Below are 23,985 nucleotides of genomic sequence, written 5' to 3' on the forward strand. Positions count from 1 at the left end.
TGTTACAACATCCAGTTTTATTTAAACCTCCTCTGTCGGAGGATAAACTCACACTAGAAACATGGTTTTTAGACAGTTGTGAGACAGGAGATAATTGTATAATAATATAATTGTCTCTTGAATAAACTGTGTGAGTCTACTGTTAGGAGTAGCGGAGCAGATGGATCCAAATGCAGGAGACCGTAGGCAGAGCAAGAATAACTGCTGAACCGCACTGAACAGAGCAAAACTGAGCAATACAGAGCAGAACAAAGGATCCAAACAGACAGATACACGGGGGACTAATCACAAAACAAGGCACGGCTGGTGTGAGCAGGGACCAGAGTAAAAAGGGAACATAATGATTGGGTAACAAGGTGATTAGGAGGGCGTGTCAGGCAAAACACAGGTCAAGGCTAACGAGGCTAACGCAGGACAGGTGAGCAGGGGAAAGCAGGCTTGGCAGGGCTATGAGAACACATGAGGAACACAAGAGGTTACTAACAGACAAGAGTAAAACCAAAGCAAGGCAGAGATAAAACTATCTCTGCCATCTTTTAATGACACAACTCAAACAGCTTTCTCCCACTCAGTCCAGTCCAAACAAAAAGGGAGAAAAGTCAGAGGGCTTCTGGAGGACATGTGGAGGGACACAGAGCCAGACTGGGTCAAAACCAAAACAACTGTACCATCAGCGACTGAGATAATAAGCCTGCTAACTGAGAGTTTAACCAGCCAGCACGCAGAGCTTATTTAGTAACTTGTCATAAATTAAATGAAAACAAAATGCCACAGAGAAGCAAACAGAGAAGTCGTCACTCTCCAGTTTCAGTAGTTCACCAAATAGCCCTGTGAGTAGTTTCCTACATCACCAAACTGGTTTGACTGGAATCCCCTCTAAAGCCCTCAAGCTCTTTCATTGACAGTTGCTGTTGTGACTTTTCGTAACCACAGTTTCTGTTTTGTCTGGGTTACAGGTATGTAATGGCAACGAAAAACATGTCCTCACAGCAAGTATAATGCATCTGAATGGTGTGACATGTTTGTGTGTCTGTTTGACGCCAGTTTGACTTGTTAACATAACACATTAATCCCCTTTCTTGCTGTTTATGTGTCTGTTACTTAGTTTGGCGAACCGTTAAAACTGGAATCCAGCTGTAACACATTTAGAGGAAACACAGAACCACTCTGAAACAAGATCACGTTGTCTTGTCTTTGTCAAGTATCAAATTAATGTGAAGAGTTTTATTTAATCTAGTAAACACATCATGTTTTAACATCGTGCTCTGGTCTTAAATTTCACTGTATTTTAGCAGGCTTTCGGCACATTCACCTCTATAATGAGAGTGAATAAGCTGTGTTGGAATGAATAAGCATGTTATATGAAAGCGTACTATGGATAATGTCTTTTAAATATTGATTCAGTTTGTCGTTTTGTGATGCACTGTATAATATTGGGCCTACAGACAGGCTGGCGTCTGTTGAATCACTGTGGCCCTACTACTGGTTTTGTTTTTGTGTCGATTAATTTGCTTGAGGATGTTTTTAATACTGTCAAATAGAATAACAGCACTTCATTCAATGACTAGCAGAGGGACAAATGAACATATAAAATCATAGAAAGTGTTTGATTATTGTAAATGTACTGACTGACTCAACTGCAGAGGGAACCAGGCCTGGTTTAACTAATCCAGAATAACATGATGTTAACCAGCTGAAATTATCCCGTTAATTCTCATTCAACTAATTGGTTCCTCAACATCAGTTGTAGGATTGATTATTTAAATCTTAGATGAATTGTATTGATGAGTGATTGGCATGGTACGATGGCTGCAGATGGTACTTTTTTTCTGCAGTTGCACAGTAGCTAATTTTAATTTGAAGAGCCACCATAAAGGATCAGTCTGGTGATATTCTGTATTTTTATTACTGTCAACAAATCTCTTAAAAAGACCAAGACAAACATTGAATCAATGATCTTACGATCAAGTATTTCCTGTGTAGCCAAACACTAATATAGCTTCTTCCATTGTTGTCCAAAACTATTAAAAACACATAAATGAGCTACACTTTGCATCTATGAACACGAACACTATAAATCATATTGTGTTAATTCCACATGCACCAAATGTGTGTTAATCCGCAGCTGAAAATTGTCCCAAAAAAAAGAAAAAAAATCACTATTTGCTCCTGTTTGAGTAACGTTTGCTAAGAACTACAGTGCCCAGCTGTTTTAGGAAAGTACTTGTTGGATTTGTTGACAATAACAAATATATAGAATAACAGCAGCATATTCTGTGAAATAAAAAGCTACTGAAATCTACTGAAACAGAGTAGATTTATGAAACTGACTTGACTGAAATCGAGTGCTTAAAGCCAAGTGTACACATTTCATATGTGTCATGACATTTCATCCATTTAAGTGTTAAATAACAAACATTTCTGAAAATAAGTTTAAAACTTGGCTAAATTAAACGCAATACACTTCAGTAAAATGTGGGTGAAAGCCTAAAAGTTGATGATGTTAGTTGTTGGAAAATTATAGAAACACTGTGATAATTATTGCATTTTTATTTGAGTGAAATAAAGAAGACAGTAAAATGAAACAAATGAATTCAGTCGTTATTTGGTGGTGGTGCTGGTGGGTTAACTGGAGAAATACTTCAGTCATATTATTTCTCTTGAGAAATAATATATTTCTTATAATAACTGTGACAATATTATGGAGAAGGACACGTGCCGTGATACTGTCACACTGAGATCCTACGCAGACACCGCAACTGGGTCTTCTGTCCTGGCTCCAGTCCTGCTGTGGGCCAGGCTCAAGGTTGGGGGTCAGGAGTCATCAGAGAGGGTCGGCAGGTGCCCTCCATCACCAAGTGGGACACCATCAAACTCATTATATACAGCATATAGACATGGTACATTTCTATATTCTTGACAATGTGCAGTTAATGGTGAAGATTTTGACTGAAAGATTTATTATTTAAAGTATCAAAAGTAGAAATACTCATTATGCAATAAATTGTCCCATGTGACTGATATTATATAACATTGGATTGTTCATACTGGTGCATCAGTGTGAGCATTTTACTGTTGTTGTTGCTGGAACCAGTTTTAACTACTTTATATACAGTAGTTTAGTCCAGTAGTTCTTAACCTCGAGGTCGGTCTCCTCCAAAGAGTCACAATATGAATCTGAGGTGTTTTGAGATAATTAATTGGATAGGAAAGAAGAAAAAAAAAACATTTTGCTGCACAAATTTGTAATTTGGCACTTTTTAGATTCTGGACTGAATCTTTGCTTTTTGCTAACTATTACAGAATTTTATACATTTTGGGCCTCAAATAGTTTTTTAAATGAAACTATCTGAAGTTCACAGTCTTTGAGTGTTTGAAACCACTGGTTTCTCTCTTTAAATTTTATAAACTTATCTTTTTTTTAAAATTTGAAATCTTAATCTGAAAAGTAATTAATAATTTCAGCTATGAAACAATATAATATTTCCTCTGAATTGTAGCAAATCTTTAGTGTGATGATGTGCAACAATTGTGATGAAGTTGTAGCATGTACGAATGATTTTTTGTAATCATTTTAATAACTTTTTTTTTAACTTTAGTGACCATCAGAAGGGTTGTCCCCATATTTGAAAATATGTCCTCTGGTACAAGATTACTGGGAAAGATTCAATCAGTTTTTGCTCATATGAAGGGAATTTGAGTAAGAAGAAACCGAGAGAAAGGAAAAGAATAAATACAGTGAAGTGAGAGAAACATCAATGTGATTTCTGAGCTGATCCCCGTTTCCATTTAGTAATTACCATTTGGAGGTTGACATGAATGCTTTTTACAAGTCAGAAACTCATAATAACGATAACTCTGATATGACATGAACGTGCCAAAATATTTGCATTGTGGGATCATCGGTGAGGACTCACAACAGACTGAACTGGTCTGAACTGGTGACATCATATGAGAGGTCACACAGAAAATGGCCCACAATTGAATGTGAACTGTGACATCATCAGTGGCATCTGTCTGTGACATTTGTTTGTTTTTTGTTTTGTTTACCCACCCACCTACCCATTCCCACATCCCCTCCCTCCCTGTCATGGAGCAGAGTTGGTAGCTCTGTTCCTCGGAGGAAAGCCGGTCAGAGCCTCTGTTCAGGACGACTGGAGGAGAGATACTTTGCAGGCGCTCCACCTCCGAAACGAAACAAAACTAAGGATGAATGTGCCGCCCATTTATTGGCTCCCAAGATGCCGCCTCGGTCTCTGTGAGGTCACAGATGAAGCCCAAAACATGAAGATTTTGGACAGATGTCAGAATAGTTGCATCACATATTATTGCAATGACTGTTTATACTTTGTACAAAACTCTCAACAACAAAAAAAACATCAGAATAATTTGAAAGATTCAATAATGACAATAAAAAAAAATCTACATTCAGTAACTGTAGAAATAAAAAACTTAATCGAGTCAATGTGAAATTTATTATTTATTTATTTTTGATACTGTTAGGTGACATGTGAAGGATTTTTGGAGACTAAAATAGCAACTGACTCTCTCCACCAGAGGTCTCCAATGTGCAAAAGTGACAAAATGCAGTTTTAAAGGGCCGTTGTCTGAAGTCACTCAGCTGCAAACAGCAAGTCATGGCTTCTCAAGGAATTATATTGTAGTACCACCTTGAACATACATTTATCATTTGGGGAAGAATTTGTCATTGGTTTAGACTAGAGTTTGCATCCATTGAGATGTGTGTTTCTTATATCATTATCATCATACAGTATATACACAATACAAGATAAATAAACTGCTGATAATGTTTATACATGCTTATATATTTCTGGAAAACAAATAATGAAAGCTTTATACATACAGTAAGGCATATAATATATATACAGAACTAACCTAAATGAATTAGTATCAAACATCTGTCAAATATTCACACCGCAACAAAACAAAGAATTCAAAACATTTTATAGTATATACAAAAATACTTATGCAAATGCCCCTAAGAATATTTTAATAGAAAAAATAATAGGAATCTCATCAGGATCAGGAGGACATCACATTATATTTGAAACATGCACTTGCCGCAAAGGGTTTTCAGTTCAGCGGTGGGCCACATGTCTAGATGTTTTGTTGTTTTTGGGGTAACTGTGAATCACTGAGAAGAAGCGGTTCTTGGTGCAGGGATACTTGGTCTACTGTGCTCGTTGGTCCTCATTTAGTGCCTCAAATTCTGACCTGTGCTCTGCAAGCGCTTGTGTCCATCCCGTATTTCTTTCTTTCCTTTATTATCACACTCGCTACACTTTAGACTCACTCTCTACGTTGGCAATGTCCCCGTTCCTCTCCGTCTGCTGGCTCTTACCCTGGTTGTCCAGGCTGGTCTTTGTCTCCTGACCCTCCTGCTCAGACTCTGGCAGCCCCTGCTGGCTCAGCTTACTGGCCAGCGACCAGGTGAGGGGCAAGCGGGTGCGGTTGGTCATATCGGCTAACTCTTTGGCACTGCAGGCGGGTGTGTTAGTTTCGTAGATATCGTGGAAACTGTTGTAGTCCACCTCATAGAAGCCGTCCTCCAGAGTCAGGACTGGTGTGAAGCGGTAGCCCCACTTGATCTCACTGCTGACGTATGAACTTCTGGCCTGGCACGTCATGCCTGAAACATTAAAGATTAAAGGTTGAGGTGTAAACATTTATGGGAAAACTGCAGTTTGGGCTACCTCAAAGGTTCAGTTCATCCAAATAACGAAAAAACAAACATATTTTCCTACTTTCTCCCTGTGGTATCTATGCATGCAGCTATTTGTGGTTTTATTTGTCCAGCTTTTCAAATGTTTGTCCCTCAGATTTCTGTCAGCAGTTTTCAGGCGACCAGATTGAGAGCTATACTCTACTGCAGGGATCAGAAATTAGGCTCAATCATGGGCCATTTTTTTTTGTTTATATGCATATGTTTTGTTTGTTCATTTCTTTTAATTGTTTCAAGAATAAAATTGATTTATAAAACAGTTTTAGGGCTGTATCTGAGGGCAGATGTCATAATAACAGAGTGGCAGCAGCTTTAGTTAATAATCATGTGGCAAAAAATGACCCATAAACATGAACATATCTTCTGTGTTACACTACGAGACTAGAAATGTATTTGATGTCTTATCCACAGACAGTAAATAGTGGACTGCTTCATTTATGGTTGAAGCAAAGTAATGAAGCAAAGCCTGCAGCCCAACTGGAGTCTGGACTTGACTTGACTTGACAATATTAGCAAGATGAGAAAGCTTAATAGGCTAAAGTTAAGGCAAAGGTCTGCGATGAGTCTTCCAGGTCAGGTCATGGTACATCCAAAAGCGCTGAGTCAAGAGCAACTGGACTTGATGTAGATTTATGAAGACATTTCATCCAGAAGGCTTCTTCAGTTCACACATGAATTCATGTGACTCACAAACAAGAATTGTTGGCTCTACCTTTTCTGTTTTCTGAAATGTTGTGTTTTGTCCAATTTTGTTATGTTTTGAACCTCAGGACCACTATACTTAAGACTATCACATGACAGACATGAAAAGTTTGACACTATGACACAGGGGGCTTCGGTGGTTGGAGCATGTTGTTTGAGGTACCGGTGAGACAATGAAATACGACCCAGGAAGTCGAGTTGGAATTACAGATTATGCATTTAAGGACACTGTGCAGAAGTTTGTTAAACTAAAAGACAGGATTTTAAAACTCCGGCAAGTTTTCATGGTGGCAACTGTTTTATCTTTCGTCGCAGTGATCAGGAGGTAAACAGTCGAGTAAGGGGTTCACGTTACAAAGTAATCCACCAGGAATGTGCGCTTGCATCTATGTGATTTGCCACCACAGCATGACGTTGGGTTGCGTTTTGGCAAAAGTTGAGTCAGGTTCAACTTCTTGGCGGCTGCTGCAGTTGTTATGCTGAGCCCTATGCAGTCCCAACCCCTGCAGCGTAAACATTCTGCTCCCATTCAAATGAATGGGAGGACTGCCGTTTTTCACGCATTGCTATATTTATAGTGCATGGTTTTCTGAAATGTTGTGGTGTTATCAGTTTTGTTGTTGTGTTTTGCACCTCAGGGCTACTATACTTATGACCACATGTGACCCTACAGAGGTTAAATATCTGGGAGCTCCCCACCAGCCAGACAGAACTAAAGAAGCTTTTTGGATGAAACGTCTTCAAGAAACTACAACAAGCCCAGCTGCTCTTGACTCAACGCTTCTGGATTTCTTTGTATTATGATGCATCATATGTTGCAAACTTCTAATCCGAGAAGTGAAATGAAACATGATGGCTCTGGCTTTTTAGTTTTGAACATGACTAACATGAATAATTTGTCAGTGCACATATGCTTTCTTGAGTCCCTCTATCATCCATTCTTCCACAGTTATCCTAACACTACAAAACAGTGGCTTTTAATCATTTTCCGATGCCATTTACTTTTGATATAAATCAGTGAGCTCTTTAGACGCAGCTGTCTGGAGGAAACTGAGTCCTCTGTGAATCTCCAGCTTCAAAACACGTCCACTTATGCCACTCAGACATTATGTAATTGGCTCATTTTATTATAGCTGATAGTGAGACAAATGATCTCATACTAGATATCCAGCATTATCTGATTGGACATGTTTTTGTTTTGGAAAATTGGGCCCCGGGGAGGGGGTGTGATTGAGTGTGCTCGAGCCTGTTGTTCCTAATATATGTGTTTGGGAAGTGTATGCTTATGATTCTCCAAATCTAAATCTCTCTTTTTACCCACATTTCCTCTACCGGTTGTTGCCCGTCCAGAGGTTTCGGTTCTGCTGCTCCCTGCTGAGCAGCTTGCAGATCATCTTGTCTCAGCTGAGAAAATTCCCTCAACACTATTCTCAGCGTTTACAACCGTCTTTATATATATTTATTTTAACCAGCCCTCTGGAGTCCAAGTTAATTTTGGTTCATTTTTGCTGACAGCAGTTCATGGTTGTAAAAAATATTGTTTCAATTTTCATTCACACAAATGCAACAGAAAACAGTAATACGGATTATTTACATGTAAAGCAATTGTATCTTTTTCACTTAAAATATATGTATGCTGCTGTAAATAACTCAAATTACTAATAATTCATAGTTTTAAACATTCCTTTAAAGGATATGGTTGACAATTTTCAATATTTTTCTTATGTCCAACAACTCTCGTTTGTGGAGCCGAACCAACAATGACGACTTTGACTTTATACTGAAGTTCTTTGAGAAATTTAAAATGTAGTACAAAGTCAAGAGGTTGTGATATGATACTGAAAATTTGATCACTGTTATTAGTCTTTGGAGCTGTTCCTTAACAAACTAATGTGACCATAATCTTCGTGGTGAAGGAACATGTCACCCAGTGCAGCAGTGTGGCTCACTGATGTCTTTTTAATAGTTTTTGGACAATGACAGAGTCTAAAATCTAATGATTCTATGGTTTCGCTGTTTTAATTTGCTGCCATAGCACTTGAAGCACTTTGTATCGTGGGTGACTATAAATAAAGATTTCAATATAATGATTGTATACACTGTCTGGACTGTACAGACCTCATCTATACTTAGATATCATAAATACTTTTGGTCAGAACACCTCTGACTTCATGAATCTGACGACTCACCTGTGGCCTCCACCATCCCCTCCAGAATCACGACAATTTCAAGCTCCTCCTTGGCCAGGTGGGCTTGTGAGATCTCCCAGAAGGGGCTGTTCTGGTTTATTTCATGGCAGATGATGAGCGGCGACACGAGGAAGAGCCTGTCGTCTCCCGTGTTATAACCCACATTTATGTCCGTCTGGTTCAAAGGGATGAACTCCCCTTCCTTGGTCTGTTTAGACTTGATTAGCTTGGCCCTGATAGAAGCCTCAACGATGTGCGAGTTTCGGAGGTCTCCAACTCTGAACATCAGGCACAGCCGTCCATCTCTCATTGAGATGACCGCGTTGGTGGAAAACACTAGTGTCTCTGCTCGCTTCTTAGGCTGCGAGATCTTGACAAACATGCAGCCCACCATGAAGGCATTCACAATAGATCCCAGCACCGACTGAACTAAAAGCAGAACTATCCCCTCAGGGCATTTGTCCGTGATGACTCTGTATCCATAACCAATAGTGGTCTCTGTCTCAATGGAGAACAGAAAGGCTGATACAAACCCATTGAGGTTATTGACACACGGAGTCCACTGGTTGTCTGCTAAGTGGTCTAGATCACCCCGAAGGTACGCAATAAGCCACCACATGAAGCCAAAGAAGAGCCATGTGACCGTGTAGACCAGGACAAAGATAAAGAGGTTGAACCTCCATTTGAGATCTACCAGCGTGGTGAATATGTCCGTCAGATACCGGTATGTCTCCCGGACATTCCCGTGATGGACGTTGCACTTCCCGTCTTTCTGGACGTACCGCTGGATCCTCTTTGCCCTGTCCATTTCTTCCAGCTGTTTAGGCAGGTTCTCACGGGCCTGCTTTGGCAACTTGGGTTGTCTGATGGTGGCTGGGCTCTCCACATCCTGCTCCATGGGGTTTCTAGATGGATTCAAGCCTATAAGAGAGGCCACATGGTGGTAATTAGTAAGAATATTAAGTGCACAAACCTTGTTGTGTTTTCACTGATTCTGAGTGCAGTACTTTGACAGAAAAAGATGATGGAAACTTTACAGGAGCTGTTGGATGTAACATGGAGCTCCTGATCCACTCCACAATGGTTTTCGGTCCACTTTGGCAATTTTTTATTTGACTGGGTGAGTAAAAATGATTTTGGACAGCTTGTTGAATTTTTGGCTACTTTTTGCACCATTTGGGCAGTTTCCAACAATGAAAAGTCACAAGCTTCATTACAATAAATCTGCTCTTCTTCATCTCAAACTAGAATAGGTATAATGGAGATTGATAGGGATGTCTTCACTGCATCTACTGCTGTGAATTGAAGAAGAAATTGACAAGGTGTTAGTTAGTTAGGCTTAACACATAATCACTAATGAGTGATAAGAACAAATGTCATTTTTCTTTTTTTTTGCTTATTCCTATTTTTCCTGTTCAAGCTGTGATAAAAACTTGCCATTTAGTAGAAGACATTTTCTGTTTCACTGATATGTATTTAGCTACGGTCTACTGTGTGTTTGAGTGGGCCTTCGTTGTGTAGAGGCTGTAACATTAATGTTACCCAAACATTACTGTCATGGGTTTGCTTAATCTTACACCAATAACACAAAAGAGCATAGATGCGTCTTAGGACACTTTATTTTCCTTCTCGTATTCAACAACAGAACATAACAAGGACGAGAGGAGGGACAGAAAGTCTTTACCTGTAACAAAACCCAATAATGGCAATTTCTGTTGTTAAGTATCTTACATTAATTCTTACATAATTTTATTTAAATGTGTATTTTTATTATGTCTCGTGTTTCTTTTACATCTTTTTTATGTTTTATATAAGTACTTTGAATTGCCTTGTTGCTTAAATTTATAAATAAACTTGTCTTACATTGTTTTAAAAGTATTGACAAAATGTCATGAAAACAATATTTCATTCATACATGTGTTAGATGAAAAATACACCCTTTTCCAAAACTTGGACTACTTTTACCACTGATTGAGCTATTTGGTGTCAAAACTTGCAACACTGAACAAAGCAGTACAGTACAGTAGGTCATACAGCGTACACAGGCAGCTGGTGTGGACACTGGAACGTAAAATATACCTCCACAGTCCCCATGAGGCTGGTGTCCCCACATGACTTCAGTAATGCAAAATAATACAAAGTCATACATCAAAATAATATAGAAACCTGCTGGTAAAATTGTGAATATGTGCCGTAAAGTCACTGGTGTAAATTTCCTTCCTTTTATCTCCCTAGAGGTGACATAAACAGGTACATGATGTCTTTTATTCCATCAGCTTTCTAAACAAAATGTGATTTGGTCTGTTACAAGCTGTGGATGGATTTCTGGCTTCTGTTCTTTCACTGCTTCCTCTGATGGTTTTGGCGACACTTGATATTGACAGCAGAGACGTTGGCGTTGACGTGTGTTCTCGTGTGTTTTTACAAATTGTCGTATTCTTTTTGTATTTATCATGATGGTCCGCTGTCTGTGAGCAAAATTGCCCCTCTGGGACATTAAAGCTTTATTCTACTCTGCTCTAAAAATAAAGTTTATTTGTGTGGCACTTATCAAACCAACATTACAAAGTGCTTTACAGAAACTACATGATAAAACCAACATACAGGAATAAAATCAACAAAATAGAATAGCAGTAAAACTGTCATAAAATATAAAAATCTGAGATGCTAAATGTAAAGATATCAGTGTATAAAAGTGTAAAATCATGTTGGGTATCAGTCCATTTCAAGCACTAATTATGATTCCCATCATATCACCATCCATCTGCTTTGATACAAGATACATATTGAAAGGAACAGGTCTATTTACAGTAACAGTAATCCTGAAGCAATGGGAGGAGGAAGAAGTGCAGCAATGGAGAGGAGATAACAAACTGATGGATTGTGTGAAGGATTAGGTTAAAGAAGAAGGATAGAGACTGTGCAGAATGTTGCAGAGTGGCAAGGAGAAATACGCAGCTTGATGCTATATTAGAGTCACTTGAGATTCAGATTGAGTGGCAGCAACAAAAGCACACAGATAATATTATAAACAATAGACCTCCTACTCTGTCGTAGTCTCAGCACAGTACTCCTGAGTACGTACAGGAAACCAGAAATGAGTCGTGTACAGTGTTCAGTAGTGGAGCCCAGTATGAAATTGCATGAAATTGTGCAGATACAGTAAGGCCAAAAGAAAACTCTACACCACCCACACTGCCGAAAGAAAGCTCCACTTTGTCACAGTAAGTCACACAGTGTAAAGTGAATGTGTAACACTGAATTAAGGTTGTAATGCTCCTATTAGCTGCTGATTCTGTGGGTACTCAGGTTGGGCATTGGAAGAAAAATTGTCTATTAAAGACAAATAGAGCATTGGAAACAGTGTCAAAGCAGAGTTTTGAGATAAATTGTGTCCTGGCCTTCCTGGTGGTGTCTCATGATATTTTGGATGATATTGATACTGATCTGTTGTGGCAAGAAAATTAAAGGTTAAAACTGCTTTAATAAATATTTTTATATTATTGTTCAAAGCACAAAAACAGGGTTCACAACCACAAATCAATTAGATTATTCCTGCTCCTATTTTTGACATGCATAATTTCTAGATGAACTGTGCACATTTAGTTAATTTTGTATTGTCGATCTTAAGTTCTGTTATCTTTAAATTGTACTAATATAATTTTCTATCCTTTGAGTTACCGCGGTTGATTAGGCGGACGTCTGGCCTCAATCATGTAAAAGATTGACTGATCCATTACTATTAAATACCTGCACCTGGGCCCTGGACTATATCAACGTCCTGCAACAGCAAGGTGGGTCTGGGGAGAGAGCCTGTCAAAATTTGATTGTTGACCTATTTTAGGGCCCAATTTAACCACAATTGCTTTTTGGGGTAAATGAAAAACCCAACTCTTTGAAACTACAAAAACCTGCATCATGTGCCTTGCTGTTCGGTCCCTAACAGTTTTATTTTATTTAGTTTTCTCCTTTTCCGCTACACCTTCTTCAGTGTGCAATCATCCTTCAGTTTTATGGTTGAGTCCTTTTTATCTTTACAGCAACAATGAGTGTCAATTAACTAATTTCCAACAGGTGCATCAAGTGACTACCTGTAATCAGAGGCGTCCTCAGACCTGCCTCACTGAAAACCTCACCGGGCCCCTTCCCAACATTAAATCTCCCCAAAAAGCAAAACCTAAATACATTTACAGGACTACATACAGATATACAATCAAACAGGTATTATTGTGGGTCAAATGTGCAATTCCAAAACAACCTCCAAACACCATAGATCACCAAAAGACAAAATAACTACATAATGAATGAACATATCTGTGGTAAAGTACAATGAAAGTTTCAGATCAACCATCATGAGTCATTGCAGTATAAGACAAAACAAATATAACAGTCGATAAAATAACTACTAGTATGTGAAAGGGTAACTCGTACTGATGAATGCACAGGTTTTTATCAATTTACTCTGCAGCTCACCTCAACTCTAGAGAGAGTTTCAGTTTAATGTTTTGGCTTTACGGCCTGCAACTTAACTGCTTTGTTCAAAGTGATCTCTAGATGCGAGGTAGGCAGCTGTTTTCATTGAAAAAGCTCTATAAAATGACTGTATGCTACTGAGCACCGAATGACAGATGGACAAAATTAGCAACTAGCTGGTGAACATAGGAGAGCATTTAGCAACAATGCTGTGTGTTTTTTAAGATGTGTAAATGAGCAACTGTTTGCTAACATGTTCACTATAATAACTTTTAGAGGTGATAATATATCAGTGTTGGGTTTAGAGCTTGTTTCCAGTGGCTAAAAAAAATCAACCAAGGCAGCTTTAAATAGCAACATAATTATATTGTAATGTAATAATGTCTTTCTATGTTTGCAAACAAGTTTGTCATATTTACAGGTTGTTCATACTTCCCCCCATGTGGCCAAAAATCAGTTAAAGCAAATTGAAATCTGCTGTAACTTTGTTTGACATAATGTAATGGTGCAGTCAAGATGTAATTCATATTGTAATGTTGTACGAACCTTTTAGTGCACTGTGTGTGTGGGTCTATCAGGTATAGCTGACACTGTGGACACTGTGAAATTCATGTCCCCATAATGTAAATCATTAAATTTGAAGGTGAAGACTCAGTTTAAGGTTAAAGTAAGGTTAATGTTATGCAATGTCCTCTGAAGCGATGGAAACTGTGTATGTGTGCTTGTCAGAACACGTTCCTTCAGGAGCTATGTTGGACTCCCCCTTGGGAAAACTAAATTTAGCGCCTGTGAAACACAGAGTAGGATTGTTATTCAATTAGTGATCTTTCTGTCACATGCAGCAGAGTTTTTGTTTCTGAGCTGCAGACTGTCCTGAGATCAGAACGGATTTCTTTTACTATGCTCATAGTCTTGAGCCACCATCAGTGTTTTTACCACTGGAACAAATGGCTGTGTTGAAGCCGTTCTGCTCTCCATTCACAGGGGAATATTATGAGCTTGAGCAGCGCTGGTTTCCATGACAACGCACAGCTCAGTCTACCAAGTGCTCACAATATAGCAGGAATGTACTGGATGAGGCCGCAGCATTGGATAACATTTGTCTGTTTCATCCAGTTTCAGAGAGCCTGAGGAAGAACAAATACTGTATCTTTCTTTGTGCATAAAGCTGTCTTTTATGACATATGTGGTATTTTTGGCTTCGACAGATGAATATCTGTGTATGTAGAGCATGTTATAATGATACTGACAGTAAAGACACAATAAAAGCCACTAGAACAACAACAGTTTTAATTTTTACTAGTGTCATATTGGCTCTTACAGGATATAGGCAAGTATTTACAGTAATTAAAGCTGCTATAGTTGATATTTTTATATTAACAATGGATCAAATAAGTACTTGTAAATGAAAGGTGATGAAAAGTGATGAAACCACAGAAAATTTTCACCTGACACTGCAGCTCCTCTCAGCTCTAAAGAGCCTTTAAGGTCATCGTTTTCCTTCTATGGCCCTTTTTACTTTTGTTTTGTTTCACTCTCACATGTCTGGCAGCTTTTTTTTTTTTTTTTAAAGCAAAACAAGCTCTCAGGAATGACTGTACACTAGACAGACGGAGACAGACAAAACTGCGAGCTGGTGAACATAGTGGCGCATTTAGCTGCTAAAGAGTCCGATATTTCTATCAGGAGTTGGTGGAGAACAAAACAGAGCTAAAGCGTGTTCAGATAGATTGCAAAGTGAATTTTAGAAATGGCAAGAGTACATACAAAATCAATGGAAAGACTATTTTGGGTATCCCTGGTTTGGGAAGTACAAATCCATTCATTATCCCATATACAATGCTACATTAGCCCACTCACAGAGTGCTTCTATACAGCTTGAATCAGCAGGACACTCTCCCAGTTAAATCATCAGTACAAAAGATGAACAACTGCATTTAAATATATCTGGTTCTTTAGTAAAAAGTCGAAGGCACAAGACTATGTACATAAAAATTCGGGGTAGAAGTTAACTACGACTCCAGAGATACATTTCAGAAAGATACAGCCAATCACCAAGCTTAAAAATAGGTCATGTGTGCTGCTAATGCAAGGCAAAAGCTAAAGATTAGGTTACTAATGTAGCTAGTGAGCCTTGGGACTGCCTATGGGTTCAAAGGCCCATTATTCCAAAGCCCCAGTAGTTCAAAAAATGTCCCATTGAACTGAAAGCCAATTAGTCTGACAGCCCGTTATCCCGAAAACAAACACCCATTGCTCCAAAGGCCCGTTGCTCCGAAAATACACACTCTGGAGTTGTTGGAATTCAGTGACTGCCGGCCCTGTCCATGGTGCTGAATCAGCAGGGGGTTGATGAACAGACTACTAGTATTTATGGTTAGGCATTCTGATTTTAGGCTATTTCTGTCGCCTTTTTGGTTAGGGTTAGGATTAGTATGCAATAAATGCACTAAAAAGCAAGTATTTTGTAAATGGCATCTTCATGTTTGCAAGTCAAAATACACTAAGGGCAAAAAACTCCAGGGAGAGTGTGTATTTTCGGATCAACGGGCCATCGGAGCAGTGGGCTTTTGTTTTCCAGATAAGGGCCGTTGGACTAAAGGGTTTTCGGTCCAATGGGAAGTGTTTCGAAACTATTGGAGTTTGGAATGATGAGCCGTCAGACCACTGGCATGGCACTGTGAGCCAGTGAGCTGGGCATGCTAATGTTAACGTTAACGTAAGAAAATAGTTAATGCAGATTTAACTAATTGCTGAAAGGGGCTTGTTCTAACATAACCTGAAAACCCTGACATTGGCAACTCATGCTACAGCAGATAAACACATAGTTTAATGCATTCCTGACAGTTTTGCTGTTGTGTTTTTGGTTTTGGAGAAACAATAAAAGAGTTATATAACGCTAACAGACCTGCCATGCCTAGTTATGGTTGCTAAGATATCATTTCATAATTGTTGTTCTGGGGATGGGGTTTAGCAAAAGTAGTGTTAGTACAGAGAGGAAAATCATGAAGTTAATGATGGAATAAATTGAACAGTTAATTGAGGGGGTTATTATGATGAAAAATATTATGGTAGTTTTTATTTTGCTTTTCTATTATCTCTGCTGTGTGGAGGAGACTGTTTGGCAGGTAGCTGGATCCAGATGTGGCAAAAATCGAGCTGAGGCCACATGGGGACACACACATGCTATTTTTAGTCATACACACAGCTGAGTGCAGGTGGTATAGACGTTACATACCAATAATTTTAAATCTTAAAATAGTATTGCTCTAGTTCTTTAAAGCTCAAGTGAGAATGGTGGTCAGTGGATGGAAGTTAGCCATATTTAACAACCAATTCATGAAAATACAGCAAATTAGCCATTGTTGTTTCCGTCCTTTAATATGGTGCTTGGTGCTAGATGGAGCTCAGTTATCCAAAGTCATGCAGGCTGCCAAACCATCCACTGTATTAAGAGCATTAAAGGATCCGTTCACCCAAATTAATAGCTATATTGTATATCTCACTTACCTTAAAAGGGAAGTGAGAAAAATGAAGGTGGAAACACTGAACGAGCACATAATACTGAAACTAATGAACTAATCTGGGTGACCTGACCCTTTAACCTGAATGTGAGTGAAAAGAAAGAGTGGTGACGTGACATGACAGTTTTGAAATTAGTGCCGTATGGTTCATTATGCTGAAATGATCAAGACAAGATGTGAACACGGAGGAGGTGCTGAGTTTGCCTGGTAGCACACAGCAGCGACAGGAAATTAAAACAAGAGCAGATCAGAAAACAAGGAGGCTGCTAACTAAAATATAATAAAATATACTTTTTAACTGCAGGGAATTTCAAATAAAAGCCTGTTTTTTTGCAGTTTATATAAATTAAAGCCCATGGCTACTATTTGGGAGTTCACTGTAGGGTCACAGGGTTTAAGCCATCAAATCTACAGTAATCAGTGTTTAAAAGTCATTTATAAAGGCTCGTGGGTTTTATTTATTGTTGATAAATTGATGTTTGTGAGGATGCTATGTAGACTTTTTAAGAAGGTTAAGTGGTTGAACTGAAACAATTCTCCTCGTTGATCGACAGAAAAATAATTCTACATTATTTTACATTAGTCATAAGTCGTTTTCAAAATAAAAAAGGCAAAACATTCCCTATTTCCAGCATTTCAAATGGACAGTACTTAAAAATTGCATTAGAGAAAATGTACTTCACGGATCTATAATGTCTTATTTGGTTTGTGGAGAAGGGAGTGGATAAGTGGACGGTGAGAGACCCTGGTTGGTGGTGCGCTGCTGTGGGATCACCAGCTGGGAGTACATCACATCTTCTCCTGAAGTGTTAAACTATCAGGGAAGTTTGTAAAAGGGCAAGAATAGAAACAGTAGATAGTTGCAATAGAAACACTGTAATTCCAGTTCTATGAGCATGCTGAAGTGACCCAAATCTGATTTTTTCAGTTCTAGTGAAATGATGAAATATCCAACTTGAAGTATTCAGATACCAAAATAGTATCCGCCAAAGTAGTGATTTGTCATTGCGATGCAGCAAAAACTGAGCCAGATTTAACTTTTTATACAACATTTTTTGGCGCCAGCCCCCCCTGTGTTAAAGCAGTGGTCTGTAAAAGAGGAGGCCATGTTTTGTGGCACTGTGTCAATGCCTCCATGCCCAGTTGGCACCCAGTTCTTGGTTCACTGAACTGGAATTACATTCAGGTAATAGGTAATTTTTCTGCCACATGATTTTAATCACCTTTGTTGTCCAATTAATAGCTGATTAATAACGGACGGAGCTAGAAACACAATTCAGATTGTCTAGTTTCCAGTATCTTCGGGAGATTGTTGCCTTTACTTTTCAGTCTACCATCTTTTAGACTTTTTGAAATATTAAACTGTTTGTTACAATGCATCCTCTGAAATCTGAATCTTACTACAGGTTACGTCATATGTGATATACACAGCAGGTTCTCACTAACCATCTGCCTCTCTTATCAGAGAATGACATCATTAGCACCACCATGTTGCCGCTTATGTGCTACTGAACTGTTTTGCTCATAAATCCTGAGAGTTTTTGTTGCCTGATATTCTAAGATAAAGACAGTAAGTCAGTATAAGCAATCATTTTGGACTTTTTTCCAAAAGAGGTTTATTGCAATTGCTCCTAAATATTTGGTACAATCTTGATCATATTTGGTAAGATATCTTGAAAATTCTGAAGAAACAAATCTACTTGATGTATCTTATGCTTTTTCCTGAACTGGCTGCCAAAGTCTTAACTGCAGGACTAATTTAATTCATATCGATTTAACTGGACATGTGCCGGTAAAAACGTTTTGTACCATATATTCAAATATTCATAAATGAGTGGCTCAAAGTCTGATGCACTTGTCATGTCCAAATTATCAGCTTTTAGCATTAATTTGTCAAGATCGGCATAGTTTGTCAGCATGAAATTTAAGCTTCTGTTCTGAACACATTTTTGGAAGAGCTGCCTCTTTGAGGAGCTGCAATTACACTGAAAAATCTTATTACACTATATCTATATCTATATCTATCTATCTATCTCTCTCTCTCTCTATATATATATATACATATATGTTTTTCATTGGAAAAAACTGCTCTCATTAAAAGAAATCTAGTCAAACTGTAAAACAATTAATAATCTTGTTTAAGATGAATGATTTTATTTACTGGTTTCATTTGAGATCAACATCTCTTTCTTGAGATTACAGGCTACAGATTAATTGAATTGATCTGAGATTATGTGGTTTTATTAGTGATTAAATTCACAACCTGTAATCCTAAAAGGAAGCAACCACCATCAAAAATTAGAATAAAAGATTGGATTACCACTTTTATATTAATTATCAGGTGCTTTAGATGATATATAAGTAGTTATTTGAAGTGATTAGTGTCTATATATTTTTAGATATACATTATATAGATATATATATAGATATATATTTATATATATCATCATTTAGGTATGATGACAAGTAAACAGGTCTATAATTTCAATTTTGTTTTTTATCTATAAAGTCACATTTCAATTTTATATGTGACCATAACTCAGATTTATATCATACATTAAAACAACTTGTTTCGAGTGAATGTTAAGCCAATTATTAGCTCTACAAACCTGCTTTATTAGCCTGTAGCCTTTTAATTAGATCACTTATGTTTAAAATTTAATTTAATGTAATTCAACCATCAATAATTTATACATTAATTAGGAAGTGTTTAGATGATAAAACTATATTAGTTGTTATTATGAGTCTATTCTGATTCTGGATGAGAAAAGACTGGAGCACATTGATTGATTTGCAGCCTTTAATAGTGAAAACGGAGCCATGTTTCGACACTATTATGTCTTCATCAGAGTAAGAGGTCTATTCTGACTCTATTTGGTTATGTCACAACCTATTTTGTTGTTTGAGTTTGATGATAAATGTAAAAAAAAAAAAAAAAAAGAGTGTAAAATAGGTCTATAACTTCAACCGTGGTCAGATTAGAGACACAAAAATAGTGGTTTTCCATTTCTGAAGCCATATTCTGCCTTTAATTTCCTCTATTTGAAGATAACTTTTAAGAGAAGAAACCCGAGTGGCTGATTAGAAGATTATTAGCTCTACAGGAGGAATAACCTGTTTTATTAGCCTGTAGCCTTTAAATTAGATCACTTGTGTTTAAGATTTACGTGTAAATCAAAAACAAGAACACAACACTGGATCCAGCTGTGACTTTCATATTAATTAAGGGGTGTTTTAGATTAATATATAACTACTTCTTAGTTAAGTCATTTGTGCTTCCAGATTCTATTTGTTTTGTCTTTTAGGTTTGGTGACAAATGGTGTAAAATTGGTCTGTTATTTCAATTGTGGTCAGATTAGAAACACAAATATAGTGGTTTTCCATCTCTGAAGCAATATTCTTACTTTTGAGAGAAGAAACCTGAGTGACTGTTTAGAGGATTATTAGCTCTACAGTGGAAATTACCTGCTTTATTAGCCTGTAGCCTTTTAATGAGATTACTCGTATTTAAAAATGTAGGCTACATGTAATTCATATTTAAAAAAAAGTCTTCTTCAGCATAATAATGTGTTTTTTTTATTACGAGCAGGCTAGGGCTAGATGATTTTTTTTTTTTTTTTTTGCAGGGATCAGGTGCATCCGCAGGAAGCGGGGAGCAAACGTAAGAGATTTCCCGTTGTCATGGAGATGGAGGTGATCCAGATAAGAATAATAGCCTCTCGGTTCATGTTTCGCCTCTCTGTGCACCACTGTGGCTCGTTTTCTGCTCTGTGCTGTTGTCCTGTGGTGATGTGAGGCCTGCAGGCTCTTCACAGCCTGGAACATTTTCTCCAAACACCTTCCAGTTTTCTTTTTGCTTTGCCTTTGAAAACATGTCACCCGGTGATGATCCACACTTCATTTGCTGTATTCACATAAGACATGAGTGTTATCTTGAATACTGCTTATCCCCCCCCCCCCCTAATTAATCCCTGACTCGCCTCGCACTGTTATGTAACTATCCACCCCCACCGTCCCCCCATAAAATAGACGATTACATTAAACAAGCCATCATCAGTATCGCTACAAGGAGCAGCTGAAGGGAAAAGGTGCTTACCTTGTGCAGCAGATCAACGTTCACTCTCCGGGTCATTTTAAGCCGTTTTGCTCCCATTAAAAATGTTCTGTTGATCTCGTAGCTTCTGGTTGTCAAGTCGTCCTGAAGAATAGCCACTAATTCCCCTTTTCCTCCATCCTCTCCTCACAGAAAAAAAAAAAGCATCGGCCGTCAGCCTCCACCCCTCTGCTGGGAGAGAGACACGGGTGAAGACTGAGAGAGAGAGAGAGAGAAAGGCAGAGAGAGGAAGAGAAACACTGAGGAAGAGGAGGAGAGAGACAGAGAGAGAGAGAGAGAGGAAGAGAAACACTGAGGAAGAGGAGGAGGAGGAGAGAGAGCGGGGGGCAGAGAAAGGAAGAGAAACACTGAAGAAGAAGAGGAGAGAGAGAGAGAGAGAGAGAGAGAGAGAGAGAGAGAGAGAGAGAGAGAGAGAGAGAGAGAGAGAGAGAGAGAAAGGCATAGAGGAGTAGAGGAACACTGAAGAAGAGGATAGAGAGAGAGGAAGAGAAACACTGAAGAGGAGGAGGAGGAGGAGGAGGAGGAGAGAGAGGAAGAGAGACACTGAGGAAGAGGATAGAGAGAGAGAGAGAGAGAGGCAGAGAGAGGAAGAAAAACACTGAGGAGGAGGAGGAGGAGTGAGAGGCGGAGAAATGTGTAACTACTGCTACACACTTTATATGTTACAGATTAAAGACATTTCACACATTTCAAATACAGTATCTACTGTGATCTATTTCTCTATAAAATCACATCAAAGTTAAAGTTATTTATTAAGAGTTTCACACTGACTCAGCTGATTTTATTTATTTATTTATTTATTTTAGTTTTCATCAGATTTATAACAATATATTGATATCTTTAATGGCAGACACAAAACATTTAAATTAAACATTTTAACACCCAAAAAGGAAACTACATACATGTTCCAAACTATAAATATTCAGCAACTAAGTAAAAAAAAAAAAAAATTAGAATTAAGATGAAAACATGTGTGGTTAAAGAGAAAATGAACAAAATCAATACAGATAGGGAATTTAAAAAAACATTAAATACAATATAATCACTTTAAAATTAAACTCAAGTCATCTAGGCTACATAATATACAGGATATTAATACATTTCCAATATTGTGCATATGTACATATTCATGTTTATGTAGATATAAACCTACTAGATCAGTGATTCTTGACTCTACTGTTGACTCTAGATTATCGGGGCCTGGTCACATTTGATTGACAGTTGCCTGGCAACGCAAGCAAACAACCCCACAGCTGTCATCATACAGGTGCAAAGAAGTGCATGACTTCACCTTTATTCAGCAGAACTCTGCTCGATTCAAACTAGGAAGAAGAGTGCAGATTAAAAAAAAAACAGCAGACAGGAATCTATAACGTATTAACAAAACTGCTTCTACTTCATCCATGAAGCTGATTGAGAAATTAGATATTCAGTGTCTTTAAGATCAAGCTGTGTCCTCCTGTTTTTACAGTCTTTGTACTAAGCTAAGTTAGCCAGTCACGTGCAGATGTTAATTTCTGTTTGCTACCTTTTATTAAATTAATTATGAGACTATTTATTTATATCTCACACTTCACCGTAGCTGCACCATAACTTTGTGTCTGTGATTCTCAGTCATCCAGGTCATGGTTATCCGAGGAGGGTTGGACTTGGTTGTAGATACTTGAAGATCTTTCATCTCTCATCCAAGGGGCTTCTTCAGTTCTTGGGGAGTTCCAGGTCTTTAACCTCTGTGGGGTCGTTATGAAGGTCATTGATACCACTCGGTTCATTAGTGTTCCTGGTTGTTGTAACCACGGTCGTTAGAATCACTGGAGTCACTGATCTTTTACCTTCTACTTTATTTTACTCATTTTAAATCCTATTTGTATGTGTCTTTCTATATTGCATTGTTTTTTTTTTCTTAATGTCTTTTATGTTTTATGTAGTTTTGTGTAAGTGAAGCACTTTGAATTGCCTTGTTGTTGAAAGGTGCTGCACAAATAAACTTGCCTTGCTTTCTAATTTAACTCTCAGCAAGGAGTGTTTCTCCCAAATGTCAAACTTTACTCTTATGGTGTTTCTTTATTTTGTGCTGCTCATAAATGCAGACTAAATCAGCACCATGGACAGGGCAAAACCAGGGATGTCAGACACTTATTATCAGGACCGAATGGCTTGGTGCTCTCCAAGGTGCTGATCCTACTTATCCTGGATGCTCTCATTCCTCCCGTCCACACCAGCAGGAAGCTCCAGCCAGTAATTGCGAGGTCAAATCTTTAACTTCACCAGTGAGCCCGTTTTGTTTGCCACAAAACATCTCTCGAGCCTTTTCTGCAGAGTTTATTTGATCTTCTACGACCTTGATTATTGTCAGGAAGCTGCAAATGAGATGATGTACAAAGAGGTATTGTACACATCATGGCTGTGTGGATCAATCTCAGATAATAATAATAATAATTTTATTTATATAGCACTTCTTAAAATCAATATTTACAAAGTGCTTAACATTGTCTACACAAAAGCACATAAAATAATCAATACATTTTAAATTAAAGTGTAACACAACACAGTGATGCCCACAGGAATAAGGTAAAGAAAAAGAGATCAATAGGGAAATAATACCATCAGCGCTAAAAGATAAAAGGTAATAATAGACAACATCACATAAAAGCAAGTTTTTAAAAGAGATTTAGAAGAATTCACAGAATCTGCGAGCCCCAGATCCTCTGGTGGTCCCCCTTTGTTGTTAATTTGGAGTTTGAAACTTTAAGTGAAGACCTGCCAGAGGCTCATAAGGAGTCAGCAGGTCTGCAATGTACCAAGGAGCCAGTCAATGAATAGCTTTAAAAATGATCAGTAACTGGTCAGAACAAGGTTATGTGATGTCGTCTGTTAAAACTCTTTGTTAAAAGCTTGGCTGCTGCATGTTGGACAAACTGAATGTGTGAAAGTAATATTTGGCTGATTTCTACAAGTAACGGGTTACAATAATCAAGTCTGGAGAAGAAGAGTATGTAGGAACTTTTGCCAGGTCATGGTGAGAGAGCATGAGTTTTATTTCTGTGATTGTTTTGAGGTGGAAAAAGCATGATTGATTTTTTTTTTTTTTTTTTGGATGTGTGGTTTGAATGTGAGGTCTGAGTCAAAAATATATCATGTCAGATAAAAAAAACGTAACCATCCTCTGGACTGTAGATGTAGAGTTTCAGATATTTTGGCCAAGTTGTGACCAAGTTTGGAAATCATCACTTCTTCAG

At 38.0% G+C, this 23,985-nt stretch overlaps 1 protein-coding gene and 1 long non-coding RNA gene across 4 annotated transcripts; one reads left to right on the forward strand and one right to left on the reverse strand.

Annotated features, from left to right (window-relative positions):
* The first annotated feature begins 752 nt into the window (after nucleotides 1-752).
* On the forward strand, nucleotides 753-1,261 carry LOC121910598. The gene is made up of 2 exons (XR_006099687.1): nucleotides 753-830; nucleotides 957-1,261. It is a non-coding gene; the product is annotated as an uncharacterized LOC121910598 (long non-coding RNA).
* Nucleotides 1,262-4,461: 3,200 nt separating this feature from the next.
* kcnj6 (potassium inwardly rectifying channel subfamily J member 6) lies at nucleotides 4,462-20,972 on the reverse strand. Of its 3 annotated transcripts, XM_042430092.1 has the most exons (4): nucleotides 12,385-12,485; nucleotides 9,672-9,929; nucleotides 8,635-9,555; nucleotides 4,462-5,650 (listed from the first exon to the last, which is right to left on the reverse strand). In XM_042430092.1, the coding sequence occupies exons 2-4, from the start codon at nucleotides 9,808-9,810 to the stop codon at nucleotides 5,298-5,300; spliced, it is 1,413 nt and encodes a 470-aa protein (XP_042286026.1). In that variant the 5' UTR covers nucleotides 9,811-9,929; nucleotides 12,385-12,485; the 3' UTR covers nucleotides 4,462-5,297. The 3 variants fall into 3 exon arrangements, with proteins under 3 accessions (XP_042286026.1, XP_042286027.1, XP_042286029.1); XM_042430093.1 differs by lacking the exons at nucleotides 9,672-9,929; nucleotides 12,385-12,485 and adding an exon at nucleotides 20,729-20,972; XM_042430095.1 differs by lacking the exon at nucleotides 9,672-9,929 and having other exon boundaries at nucleotides 12,385-12,481.
* Between the last annotated feature and the right edge of the window lie 3,013 nt (nucleotides 20,973-23,985).

This window comes from Thunnus maccoyii, chromosome 13 (assembly GCF_910596095.1).
Source record: "Thunnus maccoyii chromosome 13, fThuMac1.1, whole genome shotgun sequence".
In the NCBI taxonomy this organism is placed as follows: Eukaryota; Metazoa; Chordata; class Actinopteri; order Scombriformes; family Scombridae; genus Thunnus; species Thunnus maccoyii.